The sequence below is a fragment of the Ursus arctos genome, unplaced genomic scaffold (assembly GCF_023065955.2).
Source record: "Ursus arctos isolate Adak ecotype North America unplaced genomic scaffold, UrsArc2.0 scaffold_32, whole genome shotgun sequence".
NCBI lineage: Eukaryota > Metazoa > Chordata > Mammalia > Carnivora > Ursidae > Ursus > Ursus arctos.
The window spans coordinates 12,753,917-12,768,295 of NW_026623008.1; the positions used below are offsets into that span (position 1 = coordinate 12,753,917).

At 55.8% G+C, this 14,379-nt stretch overlaps 1 protein-coding gene across 1 annotated transcript in view; it reads left to right on the forward strand.

Moving 5' to 3' along the window:
• The window catches only part of IGSF21 (immunoglobin superfamily member 21), a 134,772-nt gene that overhangs the window by 92,118 nt on the left and 28,275 nt on the right, over positions 1-14,379 (forward strand). The window contains exon 4 of the mRNA XM_057305504.1: positions 1,660-1,778. Coding sequence (XP_057161487.1) covers positions 1,660-1,778 — 119 coding nt within the window. The remainder of the gene's footprint in view (positions 1-1,659; positions 1,779-14,379) is intronic.

The window sequence follows — 14,379 nt, forward strand, 5'->3', positions numbered from 1 at the left end:
GCCTGTGTCTCCTGAGCCTGTTTCTTTAGGGGGCTGTCGCCTGAGCATGTCACCTGCACAAGTCACTTACCGTATAACTGATACCTATGAGTGTCACCTAAACATGTCACTCTAGGCGACTGTCACTCAGCAACAGTGCCCAGTAGAGGGGCTGTTTTTCCAGTCTAGCTGAGTTACGAACAAACAAAATAGCTCCCGAGGGGAGGCAGTCCCCTGCTGTTCCCGCTGACAGGGTGCTCCTCTGAGGGCGGGGAGGGGAGGAAGGCAGCCTCTTCCCCACAAAGTTTCCCTGATGAAAAGCTCCCGTTCTCCCAGTCCTTTCATGACAGTCGGTAGACCAGATGTCAACTTCTGCGTAGTGTATGTAAAGGAAGGTATCTGTTTATGCTAATGTGCGCTGGCTCTGCTGTGAGCCAGCAGCGTGGAGCCCAGGCTGAGAGCCCAGGTGTGGGGAGCACTGAGTCAAGAGAGAACGGAGCTGGGAGACAAAGATGGGGACGGTGGACAGGAGAGAAGAGAGTGAATCTGAGGTCGGAGTGCACAGCAGAAGCTGATGGGAGCGGGTGGTTTCGCTGAGTAGAGAGCGAATGGGTCCCAGAGGGGGTGGAACAGAGCGCTGGGTGGAAGGAACCTCCGTGCTCGGGGTGGGAGGGCGGGAGCCACACCCAGAGCCTGTGCTCTTCACTGACGCCCTCTCCCTCCGCTACTGCCCTCTCTGATCGGACTGAGGGGCCAGTTTGGTGGCTGGGGCTTCGTGACCGTGACCGTGACCGTGAGCTTCTTCCTGTTTTGTGCTGCAGCATGACAACCCGAGTCCCAAGCACAGAGACCCCACTGCCTCTAAGTTGTGGTCAGAAGAGGCTCCCTTTTGGCCACATGGTCAGGCCCAGAGAAGGTCGGAACTTGCCAGAGGACCCAGAGATGTCTCTGATGCAGCAGCGGCCTAGCCAACGTCCCTCCAGGCCATAGGAGGACCCCAGGCAGAACCAGCCGCTCCCGGCTTTGTGCTAGAATAGACTCACCCTTTGAGGGACTGGGAGCGCTGATCCACTGGACCAGGGGCTCCTTGGAGAGGAGAAGTTGACTGTTTCCTCTCAAGCCCCCAAGGCTGGACCCGAAGGCACAGCAAGGCAGTACCAAAAGAGGAATTCAAATTCCCATCCTGGCTCTTATTAGCCATACTGGTGGTGGGCGGGAGGACCTCTGTGCCCCCTCTAGAGCCTCAGTTTCCATGTTTACGAGATGGGAATAGCGGTCCCGTGTGGAGGGCAGAGTGACGGGACGCGCTTGGGCACGGTTTTGAGCCTGTGCCCCACGTTAGGTGCCTCCCGGCGCAGTCCTCCTCGGGCCCTCTAGGTGGGGGCACCGTTACCATTCGCAGCTCAGGGAACCTGACAGGAGCACCGATCGAACTCGGGTTGAACACACAGCCCCCACACCTTCACCTCCTGAAGCATCGAACACAGGGCCTGGCATACAGTCGGTGCTCCATACATGTTGCTGCTCCCCCCAGCAGAGCACAGGAGCACGTGGTCGAGCCAGAAGCGTTTGCTGAACACAAGCTGAACAGTGGGGCTTGGGGTTGTTTTCGGGGTGGGGGGGCTGAGCTTTCCAGCGCCCTGTCGTGGGCCCTCACCCTGCCCCTCTGCTTCCCCCCAGGCTGCCCGAGGTCCGCATCTCAGACAACGGTCCCTACGAATGCCACGTGGGTATCTACGACCGCGCCACGAGGGAGAAGGTGGTCCTGGCATCAGGCAACATCTTTCTCAACGTCATGGGTGAGTGCAGGGCCCCCCCGGCCCCAGGGTCACAGCGAGGAGAGACAAATGAGGTGCTGACGGAGAAATGAGGGCTTCCCAAAGGGCAGCAGACCTCAGTGTCCACTTCTGTAAGGCAAGGGTGGGATGTGGGCCTGGTGGATCATTCATGGACCCCGGGCTCCGGGCTCCGTGACCCAGTGAGGACACAGGGAGGGAGGGGTTGAGCAGCGTGGAGGCAGCTGTGGGAGCACTTTTCCAGGCTGAAGCTAAGAACCATGTTCATAGAAGTGCCTGTGGGGACAGAACAGTGGGGGTAGGGTTCCCCCTGCCCCGGTGGCAGGACAATCTGGGCGCCTCCCTGGGGGAGGCAATGCACGCGGGCTACAGAGAGTGATTCTGACCCTGGACCTCCCACGCCTTTCCTGGGACATTGAAGCAGCTAGTGATCAGTGAGGACAGGCCCTGGACTCGGTGTCAGGGCGTCCTGGGGTCGGACCCCATATCTGTGTCTCTATTTCTCCATCTGCAAGATGGGGATAGGAACGCTAGTGCCTGTATCTGCCTGGCTGTGTCCCCACCCCAGCCTCAGTTTCTCCATTTGTCAAACAAGGGCCATGCTTCAAGCGGTCTCAGAAGCCTCTTTTGGCGGTGACGTTCTCATCAGGTGCACTCTCCAGTTCTGCTGCCAGAATTCTGGGGACTTGGCCCCGACTCCGGGCTCCAGCATTCTCTGATTTTCTTATCAAGTGATATTTACCAGGGAAACAAAGCTTGTCGTAGTCAGGCAATCAATGAAAGCATAAAGGCCCCGTGGAAAGCCACCACTTCTAGGGAAATCGAAAACCTCCAAAGGCCAGACCTCCAGAGGGACATTGATTCCCGCCGAGACAGCACGTGGTGTGTTCTGGCTTCCTGGCGGATGGGCCACGGTGGGGAGGTGACCGTGCCAGGAAAACCTCCCTCTTGCCATTGTCCCCTCACCGAAGGGTCGTTCTTGATGCCCAGCCCTCGGCTGGTCACCCCGGGGAAGCTGGTGAAGAGCAAAACTCAGTGTGCACCATCGAGGGGCTCCCAGTCTGAGGAGGGACATGTACGCAATCATCCATCCATCAGATACCCCTTGAGCACCTACTGTGTGCTAGATAATAGACACACTCCCTCAATAGGAGTAGTCCCTGGGGAGTTGTATCCCGTGCATGAGCCAAGCATAAAACACACACAGATGCCTAAGAGAGAACTGCGGACAGGGCCAAATCCTGGGCAGAAAATCAGGCAGGTAACGGGGTAGAGAACGGCTGTGGGGGGGGGGGGGGTGGCAGCTAGTATAGGGGGAGGACTAGAGGAGGACCCTCTTGGAGGTTGCTAGGCTGTGCTTTCCATGTTCTGTCATTCAGTCCTCACAACCCACCCGAGGGTAGGGACTAGTATTATTGGCCCCATTCTGCAGACGCAGAAATGAAGGCACAGATAAAGCAAGAAACCCGCCTAAGGTTACACAGCCAGGATCACAAAATCCTCCCGTGATGGCAGCTCAGTGCTGGGGCCAGAAGCCAGGCGTCTTGCCTCTCACACCAGCTGTTGCACCCCTAGAACTCCAGCTAAGGGTTCTCTCGATGTGAGCAAGGACAGAGTCCTCTAAAGCCACCTCCTCCATGAGGCCCACCCTCATGAGCACGTTGCTCTCCCTCCACGGCCTCTGTCTCCTCCTCCATACAAGGAGGAGGTGTGACCAAATGGTCCTAAGCCCCTCCGAGCTCTGACATCTGTAAATCCGTTATCCCACCTGCTAGGCAAGGAACCGGAGGCACAGAGATCCCGTGGGACCCGCCAGAACGGTTCGGCTGGCCTGATGGTCCTGGTTGAGCAAGGCCGTGTGCTCCTGGCGGGCGTGGCTCCTCTCTCTGCCCACGGCACGGCCAGCCGAGACTTTTCTCCTCCAGTCTCGCTGTCTGGGCAGCAGGCAGCTGTGAGCCTCTGGGCTCCTCCCAACGGAAGGTGGCAGCCACGTGGGATGGCAGACGGCTGCTGAGATCCCAGTTACTGAGCAGGAGCTGAGGCTGTCGGGGAATTGGGGGGGTTGGGGGGGCGGGGGAAGCACCACCCAGTGGCCCCAGACTCAGGGAACAGCTCTGACCTCTGGAAATGCAGGGTGTCTTTGGGCAGGATTCTTACTGAAACACCCCCATGCTCTCTGAGCCTGCAGCTGAGCTGACATCACAGCCCCTGTCCATCCCTGGCCTGTGCCTGACAGTGCGTGAGCTTCTAGCTTCGTGCGTATTGTCTTCTGGAATCCTGGCGACAGCCCTCTGAGCCAGGAGGTGTTACAATCCCTGTTATGTAAGTTTAGGACACACAGATTTTAGGCTGAATCCCAGATCCATCACTATGTTCGTTAACCTCGCTGGGCCTCAGTTGCCCATCTGTAAAATAGGGACAAGAGTGGTTACCCCCTGGAGTAGTTGTAAGGTTTTTTTTATTTAAATAAAGTTTGCAGGGTGCCTGGGTGGCTCGGTCGGGTAGGTGTTTGACTCTGGGTTTCGGCTCAGGTCATGATCTTAGGGCTGTGGGAGCCCACATCCGACTCTGTGCTCAGCAGGGAATCTGCTGGAGATTCCCTCCCTCTGCCCCACCCCCTGCACTCTCTCTCTCTCTAAAATAATAAATAGGGGCTCCTGGCGGCTCAGTCCATGAAGCATCTGCCTTCAGCTCAGGTTGTGGTCCTGGAGTCTCAGGATCGAGCCCCGCATCGGGCTCCCTGCTCAGCAGGGAGTCTGCTTCTCCTTCTGTCCCTCCCCCCCAGCTCCTTCTCTCTCTCACTCACTCTCCCTCTCAAATAAATAAATAAACTCTTAAAAACTAATAATAAATAAATAAATAAATCTTTGAATGAATGAATGAATGAATGAATGAACGAATAAGTTTGCAAAGCACCTATAGCCCAGATGCAGCAGCTAAAAGGTTCAGTAGGTTGGACTTCGTTGCCTTTAGTACCATTGTCTCGGGCCTGCCCGCTCTTGGGCGCAGCGGGGGCTGCTTCTTTCTTGCCCCTGGAAGTCTTGCTGATGATTCATGACCCCAACGAGCTTCAAGCCCGTCCGAGAAGCACAGTTCCATGCACTGACTCCCTGCAAACGGACCCAGTTCCGCCCTGGTTCTGGGAAATGGGACCGCACGCCTCTGCCTGCCCCCCTCCCTGGCCTCCTGCTGAGAGCAGGTGCCAAGACCTACCCCCACTTTGCTAACCACAGCCACACCTCGCACTCAGCGGGTTCTGCCAGTTCCAACGTGCTTTTATTAGAGCGTTTCCCCTGATCCTGACAACAGCCCCGCAGGTGGGGATTACTGTCATCCCCGATTCACAGGCGGAGGCTAAGTCTCAGGGAAGGGAGAGGGTTTGCTGGGGACTGCAGGGCTGTGGCTGTCCCCGTCCCACAGCAGCAGAGCAGCGTGCCTTCCGTGGCTCACTACGGGCCCAGGAGGCTGGGGGTTGGGGCGTGCTGGGAGACACAGGGGGGCGCTGAGTGCGAGGACGTCTCCCCTGTGCAGCTCCGGTGCTCCAGCAAGCCACGTCAGCCTGGGAGGCAGAGACCACCCTGCACCTGTCGCCCAGACCCAGGCTCGGAGAAGGAAGGGGCTCTGCCAAGGTCAGGCAATTCCATGAGATGATCCCCAGGACAGAGCGCTCTGAGCCCAGTGCCGGGCACCTTCTGAGTGCTCAGTAAATAGCATCTCACATGACAAATAGCAATCATGGCCGTTACACATCAGGCACAATTAGAAAGACTTGAAAATTGTGGGACTCTGCCTCCCCCCCCCTCACCCGCCCCTTCTAATATATTTCAGAGCAGGTGCCAAGCCCTACCGTCTGCTCCTTGCCGTGGCCCGTGACATGGCATAGACAGACACTGGTCTGTCTGGTCACACAGACACACACGCGTGCACGCACGCACACACCAACACCCTCCCACCAAGCAAGTGGAGGCCGTTGAAAGCTGGGGTCTCCTTTGTGCGACAAAGGACCCTAAGGACCTTGGCCACCAACAGTGGGGCAAGACAGCCCCCTCCTCGATTTGGGGGTCAAAGGGAAGCTTCCTAGGATGGTGGGGGGAAGGGAGACGAGGAGCGGGGCCCATCCCCATGCATCCCCACGGCCCCGTGTGCATCCCAAGCACAGAGCGACTGTGCGGGAGAGCCGGCCTCCCGTCTGCCGCCACTGCGTTGGCATCCAGCACATTCTACCACGCTGTTTCTGCGGGCCTCGGGGTGCAGATCAAAATGTGAGAGCGGCTGTAATTTCACGCCTATAACATCCCCGCTATGTGGTGGGAAAAGACATTTGGGAGCCCCGTGGGTGACACCGAGGGTTCGTGCCGCACACAGTCATTAAAATGTTTTTATCCGAGCTGCAGATAAATTGTAAGCCAATTTGAAAGTTGCATGCTGGGCGCCAAGAACGCATTATACACAGTCACGGAAGGATTGCAGAGGGCCTTCTTGGGGTGTAGGTTATGCGGGGGAGCACGTTAAGGGTGCGATGTTACAATCAATTAACTGGGAGCCCAGACACCCCCACCCCAGCCAACGCGGGAAGACGCTGCTCTCCCAGTTCCACCAGAAGACCAGAAGGCAAGGTTTCTCTGCCACCCTTGCCGTGCAGGCCTGCCACCAAGGGGGCCCTTTCCACCCACAGCGAATAATCAAGGCCGCTTTTCCATCAAGCACAGGCTGCGTGGCCGGCACCGGGCGCTGAGCGACCCACACGCTGTTGATCATACGACCTTCACGAGTGTCCCCCGAGATAGGCTCCCTCGTCCCATTTCACAGATGAGGGAAGGAGGCTCTAAGGGTTTAAGGTCCCCCCCCCATGTGAGTGAGAGAGCTGGGGGGCCCACCAGGTCTGCCCGAGCCCAGAGCTGATGCACCTAACAGTATCTCGGAGCTCCCAAGGGACATGTCCCCACCTTTGACACAAAGGCCACTAATAGCGCAGAGGTCAAGCAAGCACAGGGGTGGAGGAGGGGCTTATGCAGACCTGAGACAGCGGGGGCCTCCGTGAGACCGAGCCCCGACCAGGAGCACTTGGCACTCCAAACTTCAGACAGTTCCTGGGCCTCAGGCCCCGTGGGGCTGCTCATTCACTTCAACCCCGGGCCCCTCGCTACTCAAACCCTCCGAAGGGAGCAGCAGCCTTGGCGTCCCCAGGTCAGTGCCCGCTTGTGACTTGGACGGTCCAGTACCGACCTTTTTTCCTAGTAAAAACAACATCACGGGGCGCCTGGGTGGCACAGTCGTTGAGCGTCTGCCTTCGACTCTGGGTGTGATCCCAGCGTTCTGGGATCGAGCCCCACATCAGGCTTCTCTGCTGGGAGCCTGCTTCTTCCTCTCCCACTCCCCCTGCTTGTGTTCCCTCTCTCGCTGGCTGTCTCTATCTCTGTCAAATAAATAAATAAAATCTTTAAAAAACAAAAACAAAAACAAACAACATCAGAATGGTTTTTTGTTAAAATGGATTGGAAGGTCACTTGAATGTCCACACACAGGCATTCCAAATCCCAATCCTTCGTTCATCCATCCTTCATTTGTTCATTTCTGTAACAGACATGTGTTTATTGAGCACCTAGTACATTCCAGGCGCTCTTGTAGGGACTGGAATTCAGCTTCAGTAAGTAGCCAGACAAAACTCCCGGTCCTCGTGGACCGGACCGTGCAGGAAGGGAGGCAGACCCGAACAAGGAGACCGCTGGAGCCCGTGGGTGCCAGAGGGCAGTCGAGCGAAGCAGAGGCAGGCACAGCCTGGGACAAGGGGGCTCTTTTAAACGGGTGCTCAGCCAGGTCCCTCCGAGAAGGTGAGGCCTGTGCGCGTGGGCTTGAGGCCTCCCCGCACCTGATCCCTCACTGCCCGACTCAGCATGTGCCGGGGGCCAAGCACAGTTCCGGGTGCTGAGGATGCAGGAGGACGAGGAGACTCTTTGCCTCGTGGAGCTTCGGTGCCATCGAGGGAGATGGCTAGCTCGTGGTACAGATGCAGAAACCCAGGCTGACCCTGAGGCCGGATGTCTCCAGGATGCCAGTAACAAACGAGCACTCTGGGGAGCTGGAAGTCACAGAAATCTATTCCCTCATAGTTCTGGAGGCCAGAAGTCCAAAATCGAGGTGCTGGCAGGGCCACGCTCCCTCTGAAAGCTCTAGGAAAGGATCCTTCCGCCTCCTCCAGCTCCTGAGCGTGGCCAGTGGTCCTTGGCCTTCCTGGGCTTGTAGATGCAACCCTCCAGCTCTGTCTCCGTCCTCACGGGGCGACGACCTCCCTGCCTCCGTCCTCACGGGGTGGCCTCCCTCTGTGGGTCTGGGTCTCTGTGTCCACATCTCCCTCTTCTAAGGACACCAGGCCTTAGACGAAGGCACACCCAGAGCTTCTATGACCTCATCTGAACTTGGTTACATGTACGAAGACCGTTTTTGCAAATAAGATCACATTCACAGGTGCTGGGGGGTAGGACTTCAACACGTGTTTCTCCAGGACACGATTTGACCCACAACAGTCACTGAACCAGGAGGGAGCCTCAGAGGTGGATTTTCCGCCCGACTCTGAAGCCGACACGATGCTCCCAAGCACGTGGGTTACCCTTCACTGAGCATTTACCAATCTGCCGCGCGCTGGGCTGAGGTCTTCCTAGACTAACTTACCACATGATCCCAAAAGCTCTGTGAGATGGGTACTGTCATCTCTTTGCCAGATGAGGAAACTGATAGGTATGTTGCTTGCCTAGGACGCCCAGCCCGCCAGTGACAGAGCCAGGGCAAAGGCGTCCTTCACAGTCACCCGTTCTGCTCTACTAACCATCATAACATACTAACAAGCACTAATAAAATGTTCTATCTTGGGGTCCCTACGGCTCTTCTGTTGCCGATACAGGTAGAATTTGGGAACCCAAGGCCATCATGGCACCAAACCACACCAAATGCTTTCAAAACATAGGGCCAGGCGACATAGGTGCCACTGCAGAGAATAGTCGTAAAGGAACTTCGCATAGCTTGCTTTTTATTTTTTTCAGTATGTTTTACTGAATTTTTATTAAGTGCATCTGGTGCTTTTTTTCTTTTTTTTAAACTGTTTTATTGAACTATAATTCATATAACACATAATTCAGTCATTTAAAGTATACAATTTAATGGTTTTGGCATACTCTCAGTTGTACAAACACTTTTAGTTGTGCAACCCGTTTTAGAAGATTTTCTAAATCTGTACCCATTAGCAATGACTCCCCCATCACATACCCCTTGCTCCAGGCTTAAGTATTCATCAATCTCCTTTCCTTCTTTTTCTTTCTTTCTTTTTTTTTATTAGAGAGAGAGAGAGCATACGAGTGGTGGGGAGGAGCAGAGGGAGAGAGGGAGAGAATCCCAAGCTGACTCCACGCTGAGCTCCGTGCGGGGCTCAATCCCACGACCCTGAGATCACGACCGGAGCCGAAATCATGAGTCAGACGCCTGACCAACTGAGCCACCCAGGCGCCCCTCACCAATCTACTTTCCATCTCTGTGGATTGGCCCGGACATTTCATGTAAACGGGATCATACAATACGTGGTCTTTGTCACTCTTGTGACTTCTTCCACTTAGTATAAGATTTTCTTTTTTTTTAAAGATTTTATTTATTTATTTGACAGAGAGAGAGAGCACAAGCAGGGGGAGCAGCAGGCAGAGGCAGAGGGTGAGGGAGAAGCAGGCTCCCCGCTGAGCAGGGAGCCCGATGTGGGACTCGATGCGGGACTCGATCCCAGGACCCTGAGATCATGACCCAAGCGGAAGGCAGAGGCTTAACCCACTGAGCCACCCAGGAGTCCCCCGTATAAGGCTTTCAAGCTTCATCCACATTGGAACACACATCAGTCCCTCATTCCTTTTTACGGCCGAATGATATTCCATGGTACGATACATGGCATTTCTTTCATACGGCCACAAGCGGATGGACATCTCCACTTTTCAGGTGTTACGAATAATGCTCCTGTGAACGTTCACGGACACGGTTTGGTGTGAACGTTCACGGACAGGGTTTGGTGTGAACGTATAGTTTCAGTTCTCCTGGGCGTATACCCAGGAGCGGAATTGCTGGACCAAACAGTAACTCTGTGTTTAACCTTTTGAGGGACTCCTGGGCAGCCACGCCATTTCATTTTTGCTCCAGCGCCATGGGGGTCCCCATCTCTCCAGATCGTCACCGGCTCCCGCTACCTGTCTTGTTGATGACGCCCGTCCACCAAAGTGGTTCTCATTGCGGTTTTTGGTTTGCGTTTCTCTAATGGCTGATGATGTTGAGTATCATGTGCTTTGTGGCCGTTGGGATACTTCTCTGCAGAAATACCTTCAGATCGTGGGCGCGTTTCAACTAGGTTATTTGTCTTTTCATCATTAAGCTGTGCGCATTCTTTATTTCAGATACAAGGGCCTTATCAGATGTAACATTTGCATATCTTTTCCCCTTTTGTGATTATCTTTTCCCTTTCTTGCTGGTGTCCTTTGAAGGATGAAAGGGTTTCCTTTGGAGGAAGTTCACGCCATCTCTTTATTTTCTGTTGCTTGTGCTTTTACTGTCCTAGCCGAGGGGCTTTGCCTAACCCAAGGTCACGGGTTTTTTTTCTTCTCCTTCCTTCCCCTTTTTCTTCTCCTGTTTTTCTTCTAAGAGTTTTAATAGTTTAAAACTCTTACATTTAGTTTTATGATTTCTTTCTTTCTCTCTTGACACTGGCCAAAAGAAAACTTTTTGTTACTTTCATGTACAGAAAATTCAACAGTGTCCACTCAGTCCAGTTGGGTGGCGAGTGCTTTAGTCCCTGTCTTTTCCAACTTGGCGATGCGAACCACTGACTTTGGACCCAGGGCATTGCCTCCCCAGTGATGGCAGATCTCGTCCTATCTGTCATTGTAATCAGGCCTGATGGCTTCCACCAGCTTGGCCGGAGCTCCTCTGTCTTTCCAGTTAACCTGTGTGAAGGTGACAGTGGTGCAGGGCTTCCTGTGGACCAGACGCCCCAGCCTGGCCTTCCCCTGGATGATGCGGTAGGGAAGCCCCATCTGATGACACAGGCCAGGCAGGAAGACAGCCCGCTCAGTGGGACCCACAGCACGTGCAAATCACCACCGGCTGAGCCTTCCTGTTTTCCATCAGGATGGTGACAGTATTAACCCCCGCTCGGAGGACAGGCAGCCTCTTTGTGGGGACCTCCTCTTCGCTGGCAGCTTTCTTCTCAGCCCAATCAGGGCCAACGATCTCTGCTTCTTCTCTGGCTTTGTCTCTGGCTGTGCTTGGGCACCAGTTTAAGCAGCTGAGTAGCTGGCTGGTGGTCCAAGGCCTGGGTGAACTGGTTCATCGCGGGAGGCACTTTTAGACGTTTAGAGAGAATAGCCCTTTGCCACTGCAGCCGGATGTAATGGGGCCATTTGACAAGGTGGGTGAAGTCCTTTGGGGGCTGAATGTCCTGTCTGATGCCAAAATTCTTGGGCCTTTTCTCAAAGAGGGGAATGACCACCTTTCTCGTCTCCTGCTTCTTCACCACACAGGGGTCAGGACCTCCATCTTCCCCTTCGCCTTCTTTTGGCATCTTGGATGGCTGGAAGAGACAGAAAACTATGATCTTTCGAGTTAATTTTTGTACGTGCTGTCTCCATCAATTACATGGGGATGTCTAGTTGTCCCTGCGCCATTTTGAACAGACTCTTCTTTCCCCCACTGAGTTGTGTTGGCGTCCTTGCTGAGAATCAATCGGCTCTAAGTGTGAGGGTTTATTTCTGGACTCCTTATTCTGTTCCATTGACCTATACATCTCTCCTCATGTGCGTACTTCTGATGCTTTTTAAAGCCGTCTGGCCATCTCCAGTCTGGCTCTGTGGCTCCCCTGCTGTGTGACTTGGGGCAGCGAGTCCCCGGGAAGTCCTCCTGGAGCCAGTTTCTTGAGGATTCCCGTGAAGAGAAGCTCACCTTGGGCTGGTCAGTGCTCCTGGGGGAAAGGAGAATACAGCATGTGACAGAACTGAGCTCACTGCCATGAGGCCAGGTCAGAACCTAGGATTTCTAGAGATCTGGAGCTCTGCTTTCTAAGATCAGATTCCTGAAGCCTATCCCACCCAGCCTGGCGCTCCTTTCTAGAAAAAGCAGCACGTTCCCAGGACCAATAATTGGAGTGTCAAGGACGTCTCTTGACCTGGGGAGGAGAAATGTCTAATGGCTCCAAGGGGGATGGGGAATCGGAGGTCTGAGGGCAGAGCCCGCACCCCACAAAGACCTGGTGTGGCTGCCATAGGGCTGAGCAAAAAGAAGAAACACAGGTCTGCCTCTAACGGACGCTAGTGGGAAAGCAGGCGGCAGTTTGCAGAACGTCTTTCGAGGAGCCTGCCTGTGTGCAGGACAGCTGTGGGGAGATGCGTGTCTCCCAGGCAGATCCAGCACACGGCCCAAGTATGTGGCAGTCCAGGGGACAGCTTAGGTCCGTGGAGGGAGGCCGCTGGTCTCAGAATCCCTGGGGCACCGCAGGCAGGGTAGCTGGGAGGCGAGTCGCAGAGCTGCCACGAAGCCCTCTCCCTAGTCCATGATGCCTGCTGGGTGGAAAATGATCGGCTCATTTCTCGTCTTGGAGCCTGAGCGGATGAGACACCTGCTGGGCTACGCTAATTACATGAACTGGCCCCAGGCGATTGCAGTGGCCACATGCTCTGGGGAGTGAGGCTGCTATCAGGAAGAGGAGGAGGAGGAGACCCAGGCGGGTTGGGATCCAAGCCAGAGCCGCAGAGGAGTTTGGGGTGCTGAGAGGGAGAAGGTGCAAACCCAGACCTCCACCTCCCACCCCAGATGCCCCCAGGGTCCTGAGGACCAGGCCTGGGCATTCTTGTCTCCCGAGCAAATGTCCTGCAGGCCCACGTCCAACCCCCTCCCCTTCCCGTTCCCCTTCCCACCGATGTCTGGATGAGTGACAGTGAGTGCTCAAACTCCCTCCACATCGGAGCCAGGAGAGGGCTGGGGGGTCCCCAGTGAAGAATTATTCCTCTATTCAAGTAGGTTGACTAGAAACAGCACTGACTTCCTTAGAGAGCTGGGGAGTGGTTAAGGGGATGGGCTTGGATTCAGCCATAGATTTTAAGCCCAGTTCTGGAACTCCCGGTAATAAAAGCTGCAAATGTTTATTGAGCATTTACTACACACCAGGCACAGTTCTGCTCCGTACCTGCTAACTCATTGTCCTAACAGCCCTCTAAGGAGGGCTCACAATTCCCTTCCCCACCGTACACGTGCGAAAGCTGAGAGCCTAACGAATGCGCCCAAGGGCACAGGCCTAGGGAGGGGAGAACTGGATTTGAACCCAGGCAGGCTGGCTCCAGGGCCCTCACGGAGCCACTTCCCTACGCTGGCAGGTAGACTGGCAGTTTCCCTGTCTGCTAAATGAGGGTTACGGTAGCACCCCCCCACCCCCGTTGGGATAGGAAATGCTGTGTCCCGAGCTCACCGTGAGTGCCATTAGAAAGGGCAGTTGTGCCTACTTTCACCTTGTCCTGACCTCCACCCTGGAAGTGTCAGCGGGACCGGGGGGTGGGGGTCAGAGCTGCAGGAAGTGAAGTCAGCCGAGGGGAGCTCTCCAAGCCAGGCAGTGGGGACTGTGGCATCCCTTGCTACACCTGGCAGGGGACGCCAGGAAAGAGCAGATCACAGCCGTGGTCCAGTCCCACCCCCTCCACAGTCTCGCTGTGACTTTTCCTCCCCAGCGTCAGTTCCGTCATCTGGAAACAGGGGCATGAAGGTCCCTGGCCCACAGGGCTGCTGTGGATGGTGGATAGAGACGGCTCACGGCCTGGGTCTGCCGACGGACAGATGGAGGGGGAGACATGGCCCCAGCCAGCCCCGGGGCTTGGGCCATAGAGGCTGAACGTGCAAGACAGGCAAAAGCCACAGGACGTGGGAACCAATCGGAAAGATGGGAGCAGATGGGGAGGACACGGCGGGACCCGGCCTTGGACGGAGATGGTCCTTGAGAAGGCACCGGTGAGACCTGTGGTCTCGCTCAGCAGACGGCGACTGCAGGAGATGGGCTTTGGGGTGGAGAGGCCAGGGCTGCAGCCCTGAGGATGTCTGCAGGCCTCCTTCCTGCTCACGGGAGCTTCTGAGGGCACAGCGCGATGGGCAGAGGGGGTCTGAGACAGCTGGCAGGGCTTGGCTGTCGGAGGGGGGCTGCAGCCGGGAGGACTGGGGCCGGGGTGGCCAGTGTCTTCCAGGATGGACATCAGAGCATGTTCAGAGACGGCACACTTAAGTGCTTTGAGAGCCTCCACCTGGCCAGGGACCCGGAGAAAAGACACTCACTCTGCCCTGCTGCCCGCCCACAGGCCTGCCGTTAGCTCGGGTCACCGGCTAAGAGCCAGTTCAGACAGGGGCCACACAGATGGGTTTGGGGCTCGGAGGAGCACTTTGGAGCTAACTGGGTCATCGACCAAGGACGGTCATTTCCCAGCGTCAGCCCCAAAGGCCCGAGCCTGCTGACCACCTCCTGGACAGGCTTCTGGAATCCTCCACCCCTCCCTGTCTGAACACGGCCCTGCACAGGAGGCATGCCCTTGACAGCAGCCCACTGTGCACT